The sequence below is a fragment of the Helicoverpa armigera genome, chromosome 14 (genome assembly GCF_030705265.1).
Source record: "Helicoverpa armigera isolate CAAS_96S chromosome 14, ASM3070526v1, whole genome shotgun sequence".
NCBI classification, from domain to species: domain Eukaryota; kingdom Metazoa; phylum Arthropoda; class Insecta; order Lepidoptera; family Noctuidae; genus Helicoverpa; species Helicoverpa armigera.
The window spans coordinates 10,730,241-10,754,834 of NC_087133.1; the positions used below are offsets into that span (position 1 = coordinate 10,730,241).

The following is a 24,594-nucleotide window of genomic DNA, read 5'->3' on the forward strand; positions in this document are numbered from 1 at the left end:
CAGCAGATTGTAATAACTTCCGATTTATTTATCTCAATCACAAAAATATAACAAAATCAATCACCAATTTTATGAATAAATAACATAGATTATAATACACCTACCAACAACTTGGTATACCCGTTATAAAAACCTACATCAGCTAATGGCCGAATTAAAAAACAAATGACGTCTTCCTTTTTTTTAAATATTTATTTAAAGCGCAGACTAAAATTATCGTTGTAACGTGCGCACGATCTTTGATTTCCCTACTGATTGAGCGCGATTAAACTATCGGCCGAATTTGTCGGAAAATTTGCTTCTTTCATTTCGTTTTTTTTTTACTCTTGACAATATGATGCAGCTGTCATAAAAATATGGCTTTTATCTACAAAGTCACGACCGACCTTCGAAGACCTATCGGCAATATTCTTCAAGTTAAAAATACGTCTAGGTACGTCTTTTCATTATCACATAGCATTTCTAACAACTCCAGAGAAACTTTTATACACTTCTTCAGACCTGAAACAAAAGATACAATATTAGTAAGAAAATAATCAGTAAATTAAAATGTGATCGCTCTCTGCCAACCGCTTTCTCTATGCTGTCATCATAAATCATAGAGTGATGGCTATGTAAACTAGTTTTCTGAGAAATAAAAATAGTTCCATAGCTTGTAAGTGTTTTAGCAGTTATTTTAAGTGTTTGTAAACTTTATACATAGTTTATACCTTGGTGAAAACGTAAGGACTGTTATCGAGTGTGTATCTGCACATTTGTACTAACAAAGAAACAACTTATAAACATTACTCGTATCTGTTATCGTACTGATTTTTGCCAGAATTTGTTATTCTTACTTGTACGTATTCATCATCATCCTATCAACACCCTCCTGCCCTTTTACCAATTTAATTTTAATTGTACCGATTATATTATTAATGTGAAAGTAACTATGTCTATTCATCGGGATTACATGCCAAAACTAATTAGAATTAGAATGAATTTAACATCACATTGCTCATTTGACCCAAACACCACCAAATCCTCGAAAACATGACCCAATTCAAAAGCAAACGCAATCAATCCTCCAATAATTACAAGCACCATTAAAAACCTTCCTCCAAGAAACTCCTTTAAAATTGAAAAATAAATAAAAAAATAACTTACATTCCGTTACTGCAAGACTTCATGAGATTGAACACATAGTTGGGGCATACATCAGGATCCATCAGGCGAGCATTGAACAGCGTGCCTTGGCAGAAACAGTATAATATCTCCGGCAACGGTATGTTGGATGGCAGCACTTTCTTCTCGTATAAAATGGTTGAATACAGCTGGAAATATTTCAAGTTTTATTGGAATTGGAGTTCTTTCACAAAAAAAGAGCTACATATTATTACTATCGATTTCTGTTAAGCTATAACGTTCCGATTTTTTATTGACAGCAAAAAGTGTTCTATTTTTAAAACATCAAAATAATAACCAGCCAGTATTTGAAATGATAATATTTCTATTGATTTCTGTTAAGCTTGTAACGTTCAGACTTTTATATTGACAAAAATAAACAAACATTCTATTTTTGGAACATAAAAATAATAACCGGACAGTTTTTTAAATGAGAAAGGTATTTGATAAAAACAATAAAGCGTTCTATTTTTGTAACACCGGATTGGTCGATTTTAATTTGAAAATGGATGTTAGCAAATTGTTAAGCTGTCAGTTTTTGAAATATGAATTTCGATCTCTGATCTCGAAATATGAATTGTGAATTTTTTAAATATTAATTAAATTAGGTATTAATCTTCCAAATTGTTAACAAAAAAAATAATTTGTTCTTACCTTAAATGCAGCAGTGAGCGATGCGATAGACAACCCTAAGCTAGGGTTGAATAAGAACGATATTCCAGCGGCATAGCCAGCGGGGAGCGCGTACAATGCCGAGTCGACTCCTTGCTTACGACACAAGTAGCATACCACAGCCTGCAATGGAAAGTAAAACGTTTCTATTAACTATTGAGTAAATATGGCATTCAAAAGTTGAATAGACTGTAATTAATGTCAAAAAAAGTTTTCTTTTAGTAAGAGCTTCAGGGAGGAGGGTATTATATTAGGTGGTAATAAAGTGCTTTAATTAATAGGTATTATAACTTCGAGAAAAGATAGTACGCTTGAGTCTTGGCTGAAGCACTGGCGTACTCTCGGATAGTAAATAATATCAAGATTAAGTAGTGTACAGTTAGTTGTCGTCAAATGAGTGACTTCACTATAGCCAAAATTACGAACAAATCACTACTCTTTAATTTTACCCTATGTGGTTTGAAATTGTTGTTTAAGTATGGGATGTTCAACATTACCACGAAAAACGAACTTCATAAATTGATGAATTAAAATGCACTAATAACACAAAACTAAATGAGTCGTACTCTGTAGATACCGATATAACTGCCGAAGAACAGCGCCAGCTTGAAGTGTTTGCCTCTGATGGAAGATATGGCCTTGACTGGACTCCTGATCTTGGGTAAGATGACCCGCGCTAGAGATATGCCGAGACCTACGCCGAAGTATGTGGCGAAACCCTGTAAAAGTAAAAAAAAAGTTGTAACAAAAGAAGCATTTAGTATTTGCTGGTTCAAATTGTGTGAAAGACGATATGGCTGGAAAGAATGTCACTCAAGAGATGACGTTAGAGAAAGAAGTATGAAAGAGGAAGGTTTTACTTTTGGAATAATTTATATGAAAAAAAAAAAATGTATGGGAATAAGCAACTTTACTAGAAATGTAGTCTTAGTTATGACCGTTATTGTAATACAACTAAATATTTTTTTATTAATAAAGTGATAGCTAGCTCTTTGATTAGGGCGGCATGAAAAGTCTTGACAAAAATATGTGCTAAGTATGTACCTTTGCTACATATTTTTCACATCTTCCTTCATGTGGACAAACTTTCTTGCTGTCTTCAGTTTTTCTTCGAACCTTTTCTGGAGTGAAAAACCTGGAAATTAAAATACCGGCAGCTATGTTAGTTATAATTTTGGAATTGGTTGATATTTCAGTTATAGTTTTAGGTTTCAGTTATTGCAAAACTTCAGACTATCTTCTGGATTTTCGGTTGATAAATAAAAAAGGCTACAGATATTTTTTAATTTGTTATGCAGAAAAATACTTCGAAGTTTTTTATTAAAGCATCAGTACATAAATTAGTATTGGAATTTACTTTGAACCTTTTTGTTGCTGACTTTCAAAAGAAAACTTTAATGCTACACTGAAACTTAATAATTGATTTCGAGAATATTAAAATGTTGATATTCCGTGTTTCATTTTTTTATCGTATTTAATGGTGAAGAAAACTTCGTGCAATTTTTTATGTGATGATTCTATTCTTTATGTTTAATCGGTTGACCGTAAAAATATAGAAATAAACAGTTTTTGCAAGATTTTCTCTTATAAGTAATATATTTTTTTTTCACATGCCGAAATTTTTCAAGTCGTTTTGATTTCAGACTTAACATAACTGTAAACTTTTACTCAGCTGACAGTTTGTTCGGGCTTATAAATCAGTATGGAAATGAATAATGAAATGTACATAACAACGATCAGGTATTTGGCCGATGTCAGACCGATCAAAAACTATGATTGTACCAATTCACGTTTTTCTTTAAAAAAACCGGCCAACTGTCGGCCGACTGTTTAGTCTGCAGTGTGTTGGTACTTTTAATCAAACACAATGATAATTATATTTACCTACTTCTAGAAGTATATCTGTACATATAGTTTACAGTACAAAGGTTGGGTTTTATATTTGTAGTCAACAATACAAAGTGCATGAGCGATAATGCAGTCACAATGAACTGTGACAGATAGTGGAGTTAAATCATACTGCGTTAATTGATATCAGTGCATTCATTGTTGTTTTACTTTTGTACAATATTGTCTTTTTTATAGTCAATGTTTATTTATATTGAAAGTTAAATTATTGTTTATGTTGTAATTGTAAAAAAATTGTTTATAAAAGTACTGTTAAACATGCATTATTTTTTTGATTTATCAAATAAAATTATTTTACGCTTAGTGCATCTCGATAGATGGCGCTTTCTTACCAGTTTCTTGAGGAAACTGAATTATGCCATTTGAGCATAATTGTGTTATAGTGAACATGGCTTTCAATCTAAACCATGGGTATGTAAGACCAGATACTAGCAAATTTTAGGACACAAAATCTACCAAGAAAGTCTAGTAGTTTCCTTACCAGAACAAAGGCGTCCTCTCCTTCTTATCACCTTCGAGCCTCATGAGGTAGAACAGCAAGGAACTTCCTAACATGAACATCAGCGTCTGCTGTGCCTTCGTCACTGACAGATATCCAGCTCTCTGCAGAACTTTGAGGTAGTACTCGATCACCTGGAAAATTCAGTTGAATATATTTTTAAAGATTGATATAGGATTTAAGGCGAAGTAAGTTGTAAGGAAAAGATATAGGTTAAAAACCGTTCTTCACCATCCTTCACCTAAATGGTTTAGAAAGTAAACAGTAAGAATATACACTCAATAACTAATTTTGAAACCAAGATTTTGTCACCATTTTTCAGTGCAATCTGGCTGACTTTGGAAGATGACTTAAGTCATCCTGCTAGATTCCAAACTTCTTCTTTACCAGTGAAGTTGCAATGGTCAGATCTAGGCTTAAAAGGTATTAAATAAATATGTACTTGCTAAATATGTTACTTGATAGCTTAGTTGTAGAAAACAAAAACCAGTACAAAGCACAAGGTTCAATAATAAACATGTGTATTCCTTATATGCCAAGGACATGTGACATGTATATGTAAGGCATCTTCCGAACTTCTGACGCTTTTACATACATGACTTGATGTTTGTTCAAGCGTGAATAAGAGCATAGCGATCGAGAAAATAAAATATTTTATCCTTGAGAAAATTTTCGTGTCCATTCATAATATTTCCTCATGTATTCTTGGCATTTAGTTTTGGATCCCTTCGTGTGTGACTTGTGAGATACTCTTTGACAATGTTATGTATGTCTAAATTTAGAGCCACTTGATTCCAAATTGGGACCACCTTTGTAACTTGAGCGAGTAAAATATAAACTAAACAATACAGAAAAAATCTCTGAAGTAATATGCACCTATTAGAACAGCTGTTCCCAAATGGGGTTCCGCGGAACCCTGAGGTTCCGTGACATGCCCTCAGGGGTTCCGTGGAAAATTCAAAATTTCCATATGGTAAATCGTTTCACTTTTGACAATATTAAATTATTATTAATTTTAAATTAAATTGTTTTAAATATTGCATTCCAAAATTCCATTTAGGCACCATGTAGGTGGGTACCACTCGGGAGTGTAAGTATGAGTTCGCGACAAGTGGCGGGGGAAGGCCACGGCAGCAGATAATTTAATTCCGTTTTTTGCAAATTGTAGATTAACTTAATACCTCCAGGTCTTCGGCAATCGGCAAAAGTAGGTAGCGAGTCGGTCAAAAATCACCGCATTTTTTGGGCTTATTTCATCGCCGGGATTATACGTTTTCATACATTTGACAGGACGTGAAATGACACGGCATACGAGTATTTCTAGTGGCTATTTTTACCATGAATCAAAGTGTGACATTATTTCCAATTTTTGCACCTCCGCGAATCCGAAAATTTCGCGCTCGCTTCGCTCGCAACTCCATGTTACGTGTGATGCTTTTATGTTCGTTTAATTGCTCAAGTATCCAACACCGAAAAAATTTCGCGCTCTTCCGTCAAGGTTTCCTTTGATGTTTATTTTTTATTCCTCTGGTTCAGAAAAAGCAATAGCGCTTTCTTCGCTAGCTACTCATTCATTTGCATTTCCTTTTTTGTGTGGATATTGTACTTTTTGAGACCTTATTAATTTACAATGGTTTTGTTTATTTTGTGTAGGTACTTAAACTAAAAAAAAATTCGCGCTCGCTTCGATCGCGATTCCGGCTGCCACAGGGTGCTTGGAACGTCTACTTTTAGTTAAAAAAATAGCACTCGCTCACTTCGCACCTGTACAAACCCAGTCTATTTCTTTTTGCGTTTACTTTGTCAGTCTTCAAACTGAAAACTTTTCACATAATACACAAAGTCAAGGGCGGCTAAATTGTTTTCCGCCCCGTGTGACCATGCTACGCCCGAGTATAATGAATATGTCTCTTACCATATAATCATTTGGTGCGCTACCACGCGCCACGAGCCGTACCTAAGTGTATATACGTCTTTAGTTTACTTCTTAAGCTAAGGTTCCGCCGAAAAATGGTGAGACGAAAAGGGTTCCGAAGCCAAAAGAATTCGGGAACCGCTGTATTAGAAGAATGAATAACATCTTAACATTTGATTATTTGGACTTCAGAGCGAAAAGAAAAAATTACTACCGCATCACATGTAATAACTGTCAATGAAAAATTGCCATTTACACTGCATTAATACTTTACAAACAATAATATTCTCTTACAAAAATATAAAACAAAAAACTTACTAAGTTACAAAACAGGTTGATGACCAACCCTCTCCTGCTGGGCGGCTCCAAGTAAATGAAGAGACCGTTCAGTGTGAACGGTATGAACAGGTACGTGGAAGAGTTGAACTTATCACCCATTAATTTTCTGCAAAAAGTAATGTAGAATTGCATTTACACTCAATTTAAAGTTAATTAAGTTTTGAGGTTACTTATGGAAATACCATTTCTAAAGGGAATATAATTATTATTTTGTGAAATTTCAGAGCAACGTACTTAATACTCATATAATCAAATCATAGGATTACCAAAAGTAAATCTGCCATAGCTATTCATTTATTTTAACTTAACTTCAGGTTTCTTCAAGATATTTTCCGTCACCTCTACTCGGTCATTGTTTGCTAGAGATAAACTTAAAAACATTGCATTGTTACTATTGCTTATAATCAAGTTCGCAAACTCGTACTTAAACCCTAATATCACCTGTGTGTGGGAAATATATCAAGAAAAGAAGATTTAACCTACTAGCACATACCTTACCTAATTAAACAACTAATGTTTGGTGCTGTGGCTGTGACTAGTTGTCCCAATAGAGTGGACCTCACGTAGTATTCTCCCATCTTCATCCACTGGTCCTTCCTCAACATTTTCTTACCACGCATTAGGATTTGTGCCTGAAAGGAAATGCGGACAATTTTTGCTTAGCTGATTTGACAATGAATCTTGATACTTGAAATTCGTTATCGGCTAAAATGAACAGAAATCGCAATAAGGCTAGGCTAGATTTTATCTCCCCAACTATTTCTGGATGCAAATAAATACCAGTGTTTCACAGTGAGCGATTGCCTATCTGACTTCTTAACCCAGGTACCTGGGCAACACCCTGGTTAGGTTAGATTGTTTGTCAAACTTTCTAGCTTCTGAATACCCATAACGTCTGCCAAACCGAATACTTACAAGATAAATAATGGAGTAAAACTTAGCACTGCCAATAAGCGCATGTTTGTACAAATGCGGAGCAGCCCAGAAGCAGCTCTGGTTCCAAGGATGTATGATGACATTGCACGACACGTCGCGACACGCCGTGTCAAACAGTTGTTTGCTCACCGCCACCATTTTGGATTAGCTCTTCAAATCTTCATGGATACCTGGAACAAGATAATGGAGTTGTAAATAAAAGGTAAATTATACAGTCGTTTGATGATTGCCTTCACTATTGGACCGGTTAAAAAGAGAGATTAAAATGAAGAAAAATATTTTTAGTAATAAGTCCAATCTGCAACTTTGCGAGGACTCTTACTGCAACTGCAATATTTTCGAATCAGTTAGTCACGCTGTGGATGCAGCGAAAAGAGTTTCAGATGATGTAGGTTTATTCCAATAAAAGAAACGTTTTGTGTTATGAGCAATTAATCCTCACTAAAGATAACCGAGTATTTTTTATACAATGTCACGCAATTATCATAAATACGCTTCGTTATGACTCATAATAGTTATGGGTCGTACGAATTTTGAAAACACCCTCTAAAATCGAGCATTACATGAACAAAACCACGACAGAGGTCACAATGTAAGATTTATTTTAATTAACCAATTAAAGTTACAAGCCACCAAACTTAATATTCTGCGTAAACTAAATGATCTGCGGAGTCATAACAAGACCTATAAAATTTCATGTAGTACTCAACTGGGACTCAAATCTGTGACCTTTGTTTCATATTACGAGTAAGTTAACCTTAGAGAACAAAATTACTAGCGGAGGTGCCATAACGGAAAATATTCTAAAAAAGTAGTGTGCCAAAATGCGGGTGTGCGGGGGACGAGGAACGTTAATGTCTTGACGGCTTCTTTGGACCCGATCATTTTTTGTAATACCAAATGTCGTTGATGTTGATATCTCAAAAGCCCCAAACGTATCGTCAATTAACTCGTAACTGATCGTTTAGGTCATACCTATTTGACCTACATGAAGGCGCCTGACCTACCTGCATTATGGTGTCTCCGCTCATCTTACCTTACTCTGTGGTTAACCTCTACACCCGTCGGTCAAGAACGTGAACTTGTGGTTATAATGTGGCTTAGAATACACTTAAGTAATATTACAGTTGTACGCTGAGAATTGTTAAACAATTTTGCTTTACTGAAATAACATGTTATTCGAACTACGATTTACGTAAAGCTATATTAAGAGCACGGTGCAGGCTAAACTCTCTTAAACTAAACTTTAGTTCCGATAGTTGGTTGACAGTTTATTTTGAAGGCAATTATGAATCTAGTCTGATCTAGTCTTACCTTTTTGTGGTCTGATATGATACCAGTGGGATACCTGATCGTTATAATATGCACACTACCATTCATCGCCATACTGATAAAAGAGCCCGAACAAAGTACGTATAAGCGAACTAAAAAATTACAGTGTGCTCCTAGGAATTTAATAATATACCTTGTAGGTTTGATATTCTCCACAAGTCAACTCAAAAATCTTTTAAATCAACAGCAAGAATCAAAGAACTTAATTGTAAAGAAAAAAAAGAAAAAACATAGCCGTTAAATGTTCCAACCATCTTAATTAATTTAACTTCATAAAGGAACAGGAAATTCTTAACTTAAACCAATAACAAAACAAAGGTTTACCTTGAAACGTATTTCGTAAAAGTTGATAAAAGGTGAATGACCTGAGTCAAATTCTGAATTTGTTTATATGTATAACTCAAAGTATATTTTTTATTTAAAATAGGCTTATAAAAGCCTATGAAAAAATTAAAATGCAAATAAAGCCAATGTTAATGTTTGGATAAATTGTACTAAACAATTTTAATGCCGTTGCATTTTGTTCATGTTAATAGGTATCCTATGTATCTTTTAAGCGCAGACTAAACACACTTCATCGATACAAACAAAAGATAGTCTATAGCCATTTATAGCCAGTGATTTTTTTATATTTTGGTACAGATATTTAAAAAAAATACGAGTAAATTATACCCACTTCTATGATATACTCTTTGCACTGTTTAAAACGACATTTGCATCATACATTAGTGCAACTGACGCACTTCCATTCAGTTGCATTGTGTTTCTAAAGATGCTCATTACAATTTACGTCACATTGTGAGTGACTACCATTATTTTGTTACTAAGTGGACTTCATACTAGTGAGTGAACTCGCGACTAAGTAAAGCCGGGACAAAAAAAATTAAATGAAGATAAGAATTTGGTCAGACATTCTGGGTCCCGATTCTGGGTTGGTTTGGAAGTCTGACAACCAGTCTTACCAAGGGGTATCGGGTTGCCCAGGTAACTGGGTTGAGGAGGTCAGATAGGCAGTCGCTCCTTGTAAAACCCTGGTACTCAGCTGCATCCGGTTAGACTGGAAGCCGACCCCAACATAGTTGGGAAAAAGGCTAGGCAGATGATGATGATGATGATGATTCTGGGTCCCGACTATCAGTATATGACCACCCGACTATCAGTATATTGCTATATGACCACAACCAAAGATGATCTATTGAAAGCAGGATGCTTAACGTGCCATCCGCAACGCTGAGGAACTTATAGGTGATCACCCATCAACTGACTGACCGCGCCGTAAGTTGCTGAACCTTTTAACGATTGATCCCTGTCGCTGTTAGGTACTTAGCCACGACTGCCACTTATATTGCAAGTTGTATACGAGCCCCTAATATACCTAATATAACCAAGTACTAAGCTACCCAAGAGTCCAATTATAGAGCGCGTAGTTAGTATTTCAATATTTTAATAAAAACATTTAACTAGATTAATGTGTTGTAATAACAAATTTTATGGCCGACCAAATTGTTGTGCTGACTTAATGACATGCATTAAAGATATCTACAAGTACATTTACCCCAAATTGAGACACCTAAATAACATTCGACTTTTGATAAATGTATTTACCTACAGTTTATAGTAAACAGCCATTAAAAAACATATACTTAAGTATAACTTATAACTTACATTAGGGCATTATTTAATAGGTTTCGGAACTCAAATAAAACCATTATAAATATCCTTACAAGGGAATAACCAGTTGGTAGTCAGACGTTCTGATTACCTGTAATGATAGCCAAAGATGTGAGGAGTTTCTAAGGGACACAGGTAAAACCGTGGAAAAACTGCTAGTGACTGAAGTATATGCAAAACATTTCTTAACTTTTCGGTAAACCCGTATGGATATTATATAGCCACGAGCCATGAGCCATGCACATATCACTTTTAAACAGTCCACGACATAACATTGCAATACAGTGCACCGTTGCATATGAAAGCGTTTGTCAATTTCCTGCAGTTTACTACATAAGGTTATTTACGTACTAAACTGCATTTTGTAAGGATAATAGCATCTTTTGTAATACTCATGCAATAAACTTCTTTTCACTTGTATAACGCAATTTTTTTTCAGTTATGACAAGGTTTCTACATTTCAAATGAATTTAATGAGCTTCCTTTTAACTCAAATCAAATCAATAGTTCAGACGGTTTTTTTTTTCACTTGCCATTTTTAACTACATATGAGTACTTGATGTCTTTTTTAGGGTTACGTAGGGTAAAACGGGACTTTATGGTTTTCGCTCTCTGTCCGTCTGTCCATCCGTCTGTTACCGGGCATCTCATGAACCGTGATAGTTAGAGAGCTGAAATTTTTATAGATGATTTATTATTGTTGCCGCTATCACAACAAATACTGAAAACTAGATAGGTATAATAAATATTTTGAGGGGCTCCCATACAACAAACGTGCTTTTTTTGTACGGAACCCTTCGTGCGCGAGTCCGACTCGCACTTACCCGGTTTTTATACTTCTGTTACCTTTCAGAGTTTGACCGTGGCAAAAAATATTATTTCAAAATACACTAAAAAAGAACGAATCACTTTATCGAACAAGTCCATTTAAGAATTCTATTTACAAATCTGACCACAGTTGACATTAATATAACAGCAAGTCTAGTTAATATATCAATCAGTTTTTATTAGGCCACTCACACACTGACGACTTTGATTCGACCGTACGCGTTTTCATTTGTTTTTATTGTCAGAGGTGGGTTGTGTTACGCGTTCTATAATTAAAGGATTGGTTGCATGGGACAAACGATAGGAACAGTTTTTTTTTCGAAAGTAAAGTGGTGAGTATAAAGTACTCCTTTGTCCTTTTACATAAACTAATTGATTAATATCGAAGTTAATAAATGTATGTAAATGTAAATTACATATATTATGAAACAAGGTCCTTTGTTAAAATATTTCTTGTAAATTCAAATAAACTTTGGACACACATAACAATAGTTATAGATGTAGGAAAAATTACATTAATACCTGTCATATTTGAAAACCCACACAGATTAGTTACGCAAGATACTAGGTACTTAACCTCTGGGTCACCACGATATTTCTACTTTGTTTGTATGTATAGTTCTCAAAGTCAATGGCGTCTCAGAACTACTCAAGAAACGACAAGTACGCCACCTCCATCCTCCGTTGATACCTAAAAATTGATCACGTAATGGCCCTACCATTAAGTTTAACACCAACTGTAAAAACATACAGGTACTCAAACAAGAAGATTATTTCTTCTAAAACTCATTATCTGCCTTCCTTATTCCCAACTATGTTGTACTTCTGAAAGTGGAGACATATACACATTTAAGAAGCTCTATGTGGCACACTGGTATGTATACTCAGCTGTATTATCGTGTTTTATGTAGTTATCGGCACGAATCTTGAGCTCTGATCTACATCTGCGCAGAAGTGATTTATTAGCAAAGAACCAATCGCAAGTGATGGCTATGACGCGATGCACTGCGGGCCAATCACCGCTTTAGCCCGCCCCCGCGCCTCACTTCATACCACAAAAGGGACCCAATAAATTACTTCTGCACAGGTGAAGGTCAGATTCGTGCCGATAACTATACCCAGTTAGACTTTAAGCCGACCCCAACATAGTTTGGAAAAGGTGAGTCTAGATGAGATATTTTTAGATTTTCAATCGCATTGTGTGCAACATTCCTTATTGACAATATCAGTGCGCCTACGTATCAATCAGGGCCAATTACGTAGACTGTGTGTTCGTTTGCTCTATATTTCTTCATCTTCACGTACGTAGGAATTCAGACTAGAAACGTGTAATTGTTAGACTTTGTTGTATGTCGGGCTGTTATATTTTTATGTTTTTTTATTTTATTTTTCATAAAGATGGATTTGACTAAAATAATTGGCGGATGACAGATGTCTCTTTCAAATCAAACCAGGTAAAATTGACACAAAGAAAAAAACACTGAAAACATAAAAAGAATATCGATATTTTTTTTTCATGACACTAAAACAATGTAGCTATATTACGTTACCTTATAAAAGATAGTGATTGTTATTTTTCATACAAATGTCATTTTTCTTCAATACTATTTATTCATATTTCACTTCCAATTATTTACATATCAGAAAAATCCCAGTACCAAAAAAAAAGAAACACAAAAATCAGTATCATACTCTTCAACGTTTAAACTATGCCGACTACAGAGGTGCTAATTACCAAGTTTCGAAATCTAACAATAGATCGATTCATTAACTATTTGGCACAGAACTGCTACTACTGGTAAGGGTACTTATGCACTGCAGTGTAATTGTTCAATCGGCTACAGATACTTCAAATGAAGCATCAAATACGGACAGAATTATGAATGGATTGCCGTTTTAGAAATTAAGAAAAAAAAATCCGCTATTTGATTCTAGTCCTTCACGAATAACCTCTAGACTAATTGTATAGATATAACCAATCAATTTAAAAAAGATACGATGGGGTTGACATATCTTTGACAAAATAAATTAAGAATAAAAAAAGTACGGAAGAAATTGCAAGAAGAAAGTTTTAAATAGTAATATTTTTTAACTTTGTACAAAAAAAACACAGTTTAAAGGTATAGCCAATTTTAGTTTTCATTTGCAATTTTCTTTAATACTCCAATTTTATTGTACACACCTATTACCATTTAAATCGAAACGGGCTATGAATCTGAGAATTCGTATTAGGCTTAAAATCGTGCCTCAGCAACACAAAACTCATCTAATTAAACAATGTTGACATCGCCTTTATCTTAAGTCCGTCATTAGAACTCGTCTTAGTTCGAATTTACTCTAAGCCTTAGATTACCTCGCCTTACGCGGCTATGTTCAGCCACCCTTACAAGAACTAATTGCAACCGTATACCAATTAGGATAAGGTTGATTATTGCATTGCATGAAAGTGGTACGAGGCCGAATGGGCCATGGTTTAAAGTGATTCCGTGACGTCATAAGTCAATATTTACGCTTGTTGAACCATGTTTTATGAGTTGATACAGAATTGTTATAATAGAAATTGTAATGCTGTATTTTGACAAGTGAAAGCTTTTAAGTAAAACAATTGTTTTAAGAGTATGTACCGGCAAACTACAAACGTTTAGTCGGCCGAATGGTTTCACAGTTCGTTCGACTGTTTAGTCTGCAATTACTCTTAAAGTTAAAAGGTAGTCTTCATAAAAAAAATATTTAGTAAACGACTATTCACTTGATGAAGTTCCTATCAAAAATATAAACCGAAGACTTGTAAGTATGTTCTGATGGATGTAGGTAAAACATTGCTTAATTAAATCGTTTAATCGATAATGTGACTTTTATTTTATATTAAAATAAATATATGTTAGTGATTATATATTGGTTATATCTTCTTTCTTTTTACACTGTCTATCTGTACCTATCTCTTTTTATTCTAACTCTCCCACAACGGGCCTGCTGGAAGAAATTTCTTTAGAGATAAGCTGTGCCCTGTACTATTGTTCCTATTATTTATTCTTCTTTGTGTTTTATGTGTACAAACCATTAAATAAATAAATAAATAAAACCAAACAAGTTCAAATTCTCATTAACTGATCGGTTGTTTATCTCGTTAGTTACTTTTAAAACAAAACACTACTATTTTTTACAATAAATATTGAATTCAAAAAACAACTGAAAGATGAAAAACAATGTTATTTTACTCGCGGACGAAACGGTCGTTTGTCAATACATGCATTGTTTCAAGTCCGTATTTTTGCTTCCTCCGTTTTTTTGTCGGTTAAAATCCGTATGTGAAGATTTACCGTTTGCAAACATATTGTTTTCAGAGTATTCTTTAATTTTGTTATAATAAAACTGGTCTTGTACCATTGTTTGATTTGAATAAATTCTCACGATTTAATGATTTAATTAAGCAATGTTTTACTCACATCCATCAAAGTATACTTTTACAAGATTTCTGTTTATATTTTTAATGTATGCAAAGCTATTTGGTTCTTTATATACTATTACTATATTATATGTGCATGTAAATATGACATACTTTATGTGTCATATACGATATAAAAATAGAAGTAGTATTGTCATATCGGTCATATCATATTGGTACTTAAGTTACATAATTTTTGGAGTGGGTGTGAGTCAGACGACTAAGTACCTATGACTCAATTTTGAGTTATTTTGATAAAAATACAGGGGACTGCCAAAACGCCAATTAATCTATAAAGTGATAAAAAATTCGCTGTGTCATCAGATTATGAAGAAATTTTACAACACTAGTATATAAAACACTAACGGTTTTACCCGCCTTCTAAGGCAATGATTTCCCGCACCAGGATAATATAAGTAGCTTAGATGTTATTCTGATATATAAAGCTAACCTAAATGACATGTTTCATCAAAATCCGGATAAGGTGGGCTTAAAAATATCGTCATAATATAAAAGTTAAATTAAGTAGATACAAATTATTGAATTTCCTTCATATTCAGGCAGATTTTTATTAATAATCAAAATCACGTTTAGTTTATAAAACTTAGGTGATGACCGATTAATGTCATCGCGACTATCATGATAAAAATATAATAAATTATATTAGTACCTATCTTATCAATAACGCAATGGTATTGTTAAATATCTAACCTTATATTTGGATTAAAGGACGTACATAACTTTGATTGCCTAAATAGATTCCATTTCTTTTCAAAATTTCATTTATAACAAAATAACATAATATAACATAGGTAAGCATAATTCAAGTATCTTCACCAAGTTTTTCATCGTTTTACGGAGCTATTATTCTTAGAGATCATGATCTCTACTCAATTATGACCATTACTTCATAACTCTATAAAAAATAATTATCCTAGTAACAATAGCGGTATTTTATATAAACATGTACCTATTATCTACCTATGTTACTAGTGGTTTTCTCCCAGCTTCACTCGCGTACTGGGGTAACATCTTCCCGTACCCAGATAAAATACAGCCTACGCTACTCAACATAATAGGATGACATTGCTTCTCAACAGTGAAGGAAAATTCAAATCTGTTCATTAGTTTCGTACCCTAAGTAAATTCAAACAAAAGACGTTTCTTCTTTATTATATTAATAGAGCTAGATAATACTTCTTATAACAATAGCGTTATGTATGTTATATAAACATATACCTATTATTTTAAACATTATTGTTTGCACTTTACGGGTCGTGACTGTTAGTGACATAAGAACGTTGATTGCTATGCGCTATTGTTTATTATTATGCACTTAAGGTCCAAGTTCAATAACAACATAAACGTCAGTTTTACCACAACAGTGTTTTTTTTGAAAATAGTGAACAGTTTATTATGCTGTCAGTGTGTGTTTATTTACATCTCCGGTAAAAGTTATCTGGGTTGACCAGGACTAAGGCCTGCCGGGGCTGCAGGATTGTTCAAAAGGCGCGGCCCTGCTACATAAAGGGCTTCAGAAGGAACCTGATGGGTTTTAGTCAGTAGGAGTCTGATACTCCCTGACGGTGATAACCACTTGATAAAAAAAAAATATCTTATGTATTTCTCTAAATTTTATAAAAGTAGGTACTTCTTAGTCTATGAGAAGTGGTTTTCTAGGGACACGTATGAAACTGAGCAGATTTGTTTCAAATTCCTTCATAAGGTAGGTAGGTAACACAAAAACATGATAATCTAGATTAATTTTAATCCCTACTTATCTCATACGCACTTCTCATCAATTAAGTGATAAAAACTTCAATTAGCATGTTATTTAATTGGATGGATTTTTCAGTCTCATACCTTGGACATAGATTACATAGACTGATGATACAAAAATAACTTAATTTACACATAATTTCAAACATGCCTTATTTTTTCCATTTCATCTAAGAGTGGAAATATAATTACTTTTGCCGATTGTGCAAATAGTGTCCTTTTCAGCAAACACGAAAATACACGAGATTTGGGTCTATAGATAAAATGTTTTCTCAGGAGAGTTAACGTACATATAAGAGGTAGGTATAGGTATAAGTATTTTCAGGATAGGTGATGAATATATAAATGGCATTAAATAAATAAATGTTACAAAAATACTTGTCGAAAATACATGCAGAATATAACTATTACAAATCACATTCAAAGTACCGAATAAGCTGATTATAATGATAAGTTGATATTGACAAAATGATATTGTGTTCAGGAATTATAAATTACAATATACACATATATTTTAAAGATAACTTACTATTTATTTATAAGTTTTAAAATAAATATAGAATATACTAATATAAGCAGTTTGCCTTAATATTTAATTTGGCATGTACAAAATACACGCAAGACTGATTATCATCAGATATTTATTAATAGACTTGTATATAGAAATAATGTGTGTACAGTGACCTTAAGTTCAAGGAGGCTATTCAGACATTATCTCGGAAAATCTTTGAAAACTGTCTCTAAAACTAGAATAATTATTTTATACACTAGGTACATGTGATTTTTCAAACACTGATATTTAAAAGCGGTTGTACTTATGTGAGCCACCTTTATCGCAGTCCATTTTCAAAAAACATATTAAATTATGTAGGATCATATCTATGTTTTCCAATACATTAAATATAAATAAAACTGAAAATAATATCATTGCATATTTTTTTTTATATCCTATTTATCCCCGGGATTTTAATAAGAAAAGACAAAATTACATTTTTCTTAACTATCTCGGGCTGTATTTATGAAGCACTGACACAGGCATAAAACAAAAACAAAAAAAAAACTCACCAGGCATTCAAAAAAAGAACATCCAATTAAAAAAAAAAACAACACTGTCATCCATGCACGTCAAAACACAACGTTTCACTCGGATTCAAATATCGAACGAAGATTGTAAATAATACGGATTTAATTGAACAGTCGCGATCGCCCTTTGATCGGGAGACGGCGCGCGCGCAGTGCGTGCGTTCGCTTTGTTGTACTGACAACTACAGGCCAAAGTATTGTAGAGTACCTATAGTGATACGGTACTACCTTGTTTCGCGGATTTTCTTGGGAATGACAGATTTTTTTAAATGTTTTTTTTTTTTTTTCGAAAATATTAGAATGCCATGAATGATATGGCAAGTATGAATATTTGTGTTGATTGCAAATAATGACTTAGAAATGGACGGACTTGATCTATTAATAAATTGCTCGCCATTTCTTGGAAAAAAAATTTTTTTTGACCGCAAAAGACGTATGTACAAGCAGACATTTGCGTTAATATTAATAATATTATTCTGGAGGAAAGTGAATCATTGTGTTAAAAGCTAATAAATGGATCAATGAGTATTGGTAAATATTTCAGGTGTCATGATGACCGAGCCAGTTGCTACTCGACTGTACCAAAAAGAGTGTTTCTATCTGTTCTTATTGTTTAGAATAGTTTTATAACATAAATAAGTATAAATTTAGATTAGAATTAATAAACATGTTTATTTACTTTTGCTGTTGTTCATTCCACAGTGTTTTTCATAAAACATGTTATTAATTTTCATACTTGTTATTTTCTCACAGATCTACCACGATTTCTCAACTAATTACGATTTTATCTATTACATGGTAAAACCGTATATCTTTTGTTAACAGAAATATTTAAGATTTAAAACCGTGACGGAAAATTATTAAATGTTCATTATTAGCTTAACTACCGGCTGTTCCCAATATTCAAACTATCTGTTCATTTACTTACTGGAGATAGAATATTGACATTAGCCCCATACAAGTAATGTAAAATCCTTTATCTAGAAAGCAAAATCACAGAATAGATCCAGCGGTGCCAAGCAGGGCCAAAGCCTGCCACGGCTGCGGGAAGAGTTACCGCGGCCCTGGTACATAAAGGGCTTAAGAAGCAACATGGTGGGTTTTAGTCAGTAAGAGCCTGACACTCTCTCACGTTGCTGGCCCACAGCGAGAGGGGTCATTTGATGATTTCCAATTTAAAAAAAAGATTAGAGATTTGGATCGGCTGTAACTAGTCGACTATTTACAGTATTTGCGTTTATTTTTGCTGAAATGATTAACTTTCAGGTCAAAATACATTTCAATATTTGAATATGTAAAGTTTTGTATTGTTTACAGTCCGATGAACTTTATACATATATAGGTAGGTACATTATTTTATATGCATTTACTGGTCATTGAACACAGTAATAGGCAACAATATTGATAAAATATAGCCATTATTTTTAGTCTGGCTAAATCTGCTTGGCATTATGAGATCTTTTATTGTTTATTTTTTGTATTTGCTAATTTATTTGTAGTTTTATTTTTGTCACAGCTCAAACAAACTACTGTGGACTCTCAAGATCTTTGACAGCCAGTTTCTTCATCAAAAGTTAAAGCCAAAGTAAAAGTCAAAGTAATGTCTAAAGTTAAAGTAACGGCTAAATTCAATTTTTCTATGAATTTTGCTGTCACTTTAGCCTTGAAAAAACGAATTTGACCGTTACTTTTACTTTAGACATTACTTTAACTTTAACTTTTGATGAAGAAACTGGCCGTGAGAGCAAAAAATAATAAGATTTTTATAGGAGTTACGGAGCCTGACCTTACAAACAAACTAACAAATAAAAATGTTTCCACTATATTATATTAGTAGTAAATAAGTATAGACTATCTTGCTTTTTGATACATCGTCGTATTCGTTAAAACGAATACAAACCGGACTTTACTTTTACCATGGTGACAAAATTACTATCTCCGGATATGATAACGAATATCTACCTAAACAAATGATAATGATATTTGCTTATGATAGTTCCTGATAGTAGCATCGACATAATCACTACATTTAGGGTCAACCGGTTTCATGTCGTAACGAGTTCAGTTATTAGGTATTGATTTATTTTTGTCACAATTTCATTTACATATACCGACAAAATATTATAGCATGAATTGTGCACTGCTGTTTTGGGCATTGTGCATTTTTTTGTCTTAATTTCTGTAACTATAAAATTTTCTTCATTCGATAGCCACGACAGTCCAACATTTTTTGTGAAGTTTTTACGAATTAAAATAGAGTTCATTAAGAAATTAAACTTCCGACGTTGTGCCCTATTTTCAGAATAAGAATTTTTTATACATAAGTTTTATTATTAATTCTTACAAAACATGACACAAAACAAATACGCCGTTTTTTTCCTTATTTTTGTAAATCCATGTTCATTAAGTATACTGACAATGTAGTGAAAAGGACAAGTGTTTCGTTTATCGCGGGTTCAAATCGAGAACTGTATGATGATTCATATGTGCATATCGACAATACTTAGGTATGTATGATACATAGTTATTTTTGGAAAAAATGATAGTTAAACAAGGAAAAATCTTAACTGATATGAAACAGCTGAATAACTGGTTTCTTTGTTCGGTTCAACGCGATAATCTCCGGAACTGCAGGTGCGATTTTGCAAAAAATATTTGAAGATTAGATAGTCCGTTTATCAGAACCAAATATACGCTACTTTTTATCCGGTTAAAGCTAGCTAGTATGAATATTATTATTTAAATAAAACCAGCCATATTTTTGAAAACAAAGCGCATAGCTGCATAGTATATTAACTACTGCAGTAATCCATATACGTCAAGATGATAGTAATAATTTTACTCGAAGTAAACATGCTAAAACTACGTGTTTATTTGTCTAGTTAAAGTAAAGCTTAGGGTTGGCAATTAAAATTGTGAGGAAAGTCCTGCTGTATATTTTAAAATGGGATGACTCTTAAATTGTATGAATAAATCTTTTAGTTTTGATTTAACTTTAGTATTAAATACACATACCAAAACTTCTTTATCTTTTTTACTTCAATTATTTATTTATAATGCATTTTGAGGGAGCAAAACTTCTGCTACATTTTCTTACACTTTTGTCAGCCAAGTGACATTTTTTCCAGCCATACCATACAAATAATCTTATTTTGTTTTAGTTTTAGTCCATTCACTCACATTTTCATCTGAAAAACCACTTTCAAAATTGTGACCTTATAAAATCCTCATAACATTTTCAAGCAACTTACCAACCCTATATTCCTGTAAACCGCTAAACACTGTTAAATGTTTGAAGGGAACCCTCTTCAGTGAGACCCCAACGCGATAAATTTTAAAAGATTTTTCAAACACATTAATAATGATTAATCTGGGGAACAGTGGGTCAAGTGGCTGGGATTATGAAATCTTGGAGTAAATAAATATTTGATATGGATATTATTTGTTAAGGTTTTATTATTTATTATTAACTAATCTTTAATGAAAAAAAAAGAGTCTGGTTGTTTTAATGTGCTTATTAATGTGGGACTTATGGGAAAATTAAGAAAGGCTATCAATGAGCAGCCAAGAATAGTAATTTTATCAAGAACAATCTATTTGAAGGTTTAATGTAAGGTTCGGGTGCTTTATTAATGATATGGTTAAGACAACGCTCATGATATTGTGGTCTGCTCATACGTAATTCTACGTAAAACATACCTAATTCATCGTCTTGTAGTGAAACCTCGGGAATGCGATTTTGCTTATATTACGTTTTTAGGGAGATAAAGGCACAAACCTTCTGAAAGCTTCTGAACCGTAAGGTACGTCTTTTACTCTTACGAGGTTTTAACTCCATGTCATTACTATTCCTTCTTATAGTGTACAACCAGATGCCAATTCAAAACATAATAGGTTCGCCTACTTGAAAGAAAGTGGGCTTGAAGTAGTGTTTAATATTAAATTATATTGACAAGATACCTCCAGTTTGTACATAGATTAAGTGGTGTACTGAAGTGCAGAGTGCTTGTAAAGTAGGTTGTTCACTGTATATGTATAAGTATAGATAGTGAAGTAGATGTAAGTGCAAGTTCATCTTCTAAATGTATGTGCATATACTTTGGTATCAACAAGTATGTTAGTGAAGAGGTAGTGTATACAGCAGAGGTTGATTTAGTTGCTATGATATGATGTGGTTCTTGGTTTGAGCCCTGGTTCGAGCAAAGTATCGTTGGAGATTTGGATGTTCAAATACGAATATAGTGTTGGGGCCTGGTTGTAATTAGTTTTGTATATGGGAAATAACTTTTGGTTTAATCTTTAAGAAAGCGGTCCTGCCCAAGTAATGAATACCTACCATGGTAGAAGTAAGTATACCCAACTTTTGTCAAATAATTTTTTATTCGACTTCAATATCAATGACGTACAAATATTTTCAAAAAATATCTCCTCAAAAACTCATAAACACACAGCAAAATGTAGCAGCTTATAGCTACAGAGTGATAGGTTGCTTCTCCACCAACCTACTTGCAAGCTCGTCGGTCTTACCGATGTACTACACTTACTTAGTATAAATTGCTGCAATGACCAGGGGGTCTACTCGAAGAGACAACATTGATTGTTTGGACGCCTGCATTAAGGGATGTGATAAAGTCTAGAGCTTCGATATTCGATGACGTGACCATGTTTTAAATAATGTAAGGCCTGGCTAAACAAATCTGTTGACTTTTGGAATTTTAATTAAAAATTCTATTTTTAACGTAAAATGTCTTACGAGGCACCACGTGGATATGTACTCTCATGAAATTTGTTATGGGCATCAAGACCGAGGCATTTTAAAGCCTATTTACTTTTCATAATAAAACTGCAAAACTTGATTCTTCAAAAGGTTATTTTTGGATTTGAAATTACAACAGCGTAATTTGCTTAGAATTTTTATTTAGTCGAATAATAGTATACCCCCAGGGTATATCGCTCCAGACTACATACTTACAGCCTGAACGGGAGATATTTCAGGGCACCATTTTAAAAGTTATGATCGTTAAGTATTTTGTTTTAAAAGCACCTGTGGTTTCTTGATATATTGGTAAAGTGATAATACTAGGGAGATATTAATTTTATAAATAATGTTGATAAAATTTTTGTTTATTGATAACCAATAAATTGGATAAGCCAGAAATTCTCATCTATTTTATGTACTACTAGATTCCACTAGATCTTGAGGAAACTACTGACTAAGACAGAGAGATAAAAGCTCTATGTCACTTCTTCGGGTCTCGGCTACCTTCCCATAATTTTCTATAAAATTAGTTCAGCGTTTCTTGAGTCACAATAAGTACTGTAACTAACAAGAGGAGATGGTGATCACTTCACAGCAAATAAGCATGAAGACAATAATTCAAGAAGGCAAATTAAATTGAAAACAAATTCTTATTTAATTCTGAACATAAATACTTGAAGACCTATTTCAAAATAAAAACAATTAGTAACCTTATCAACACACCTACTTTTAATTTGATAAACAGGTTTTTATCAAATCGCACGATCCTATTAACGTATAATCAATAAGATTAATATTATTATCACTCGATTTCTTATATCAGCTCAGATCCAAAAATTACTAAGATATCTCCATAATTGATACTGAGCTACCTATTTTTGTCACTGTATTTATATTTATGTCAACAATATTATTAACCTGAAAAGTTTGTTTGTTTGACCGATCTCAGGAATGATTGGACGAATTTAATAAAATATTGGAATCAATTGTTTTTTCCTGCAAATAAACGTTGCATACAGTTCCAAAATAAATCCTGAATTTAGAAGAATTTCGAGCGCTGCAGTCAATTGTTACTACGCAAATCTTACCAAACCTGCATTTTTCAAAAAATCGGTTCGATTTTTCCGAACATAATATATGAAACGCCCTCCTCTCTCTTTTCCTCACTTCTAATTTTGCTGTGCCCACCAGGGTCCATAATTGTGACTTTAATTTTATATTTTACACCTAAAGTACATTATGGAATAAAATAAACGATATATTATGAATTTTTATCTTAGGTTATACGCGCAAACAATTACTAAATTACTCCCATAGGTGCACAGGCTTTCCTCAAAGATTGGGAAACAGATACGTTCCTGGTTTTCTAAACTTAATTATTTAATAACTTACATTGTAAGCTACGAAAGCTTGACTAAGCAAATAACTTGGAGTTGCCCGCAGTAAGTAATCTGTGGGTTAACTTTGATAATCTACTAAGATTCTGTAATATTTTATCCTGTCAATGTAATAATATTGTACATATTAACCATTACATTATAGAAAAATAATTAAGTAATCTTACTTTTGAAAATGTTTTTTAAGCTAATATATTTAAATGATTTGAATATTTTGAATGTCAATGTACAAAAAAAAAATTTTTTTTTTTCAATTTACTTAATAATTAAAACCGATTTTTAAAAAGAAAGGTGGACTTAATGATTTCCGTTACCTACTTTAAAAAAAGTATAAGATAGTACTCAAGAACCACGTTATGATGTTACCTAAACCTATTACAACATACAATAAATAAAAATAAGCTAAATAATTTGAAACTCACCTGTGAACCGTTAATCCACTGTGACTCAAAATATCCTAAAATATACCAAAAGCACTATCAAAAATCGTTTTTCCTTACGAGCACCAACAAAAAATATAGCTTATCATATCAAGGATAAATACTAACTGATGTGAGGTGATTGATAAAGAGAAATCAATAATATCGGTTGCCTAGCAACGACTCAAACAACCTGCATTTACTTTGTCACAGGTAATTTGTGTGATTGTACGTAAATGTGATTACCTACTTTTGTTAAGTAATTGGTTTACTAATGTTTATTAAAATTAAATAGGTAATGGGTAGTCAGAAGCCAGTAAGTCTGAGTCTGAGTCGCCCTGTCTGAGTAAGTCTGGGTCGCCCGGGTAACTGGGTTGAGGAGGTCAGATAGGCAGTCGCTTCTTGTAAAGCACTGGTACTCAGCTGAATCCGGTTAGACTGGAAGCCG

The 24,594-nt window shown here is 33.2% G+C and overlaps 1 protein-coding gene across 2 annotated transcripts; it reads right to left on the reverse strand.

The window, feature by feature from the left end:
• Positions 1–7: 7 nt before the first annotated feature.
• Positions 8–24,263, reverse strand: LOC110375347 (transmembrane protein 135). Of its 2 annotated transcripts, none has more exons than XM_049837316.2 (10): positions 24,150–24,263; positions 7,413–7,603; positions 6,996–7,129; positions 6,477–6,603; positions 4,226–4,377; positions 2,881–2,971; positions 2,403–2,555; positions 1,819–1,959; positions 1,147–1,313; positions 8–501 (listed from the first exon to the last, which is right to left on the reverse strand). In XM_049837316.2, the coding sequence occupies exons 2-10, from the start codon at positions 7,569–7,571 to the stop codon at positions 450–452; spliced, it is 1,176 nt and encodes a 391-aa protein (XP_049693273.2). In that variant the 5' UTR covers positions 7,572–7,603; positions 24,150–24,263; the 3' UTR covers positions 8–449. The 2 variants fall into 2 exon arrangements, with proteins under 2 accessions (XP_049693273.2, XP_049693272.2); XM_049837315.2 differs by lacking the exon at positions 24,150–24,263 and adding an exon at positions 17,554–17,764.
• Between the last annotated feature and the right edge of the window lie 331 nt (positions 24,264–24,594).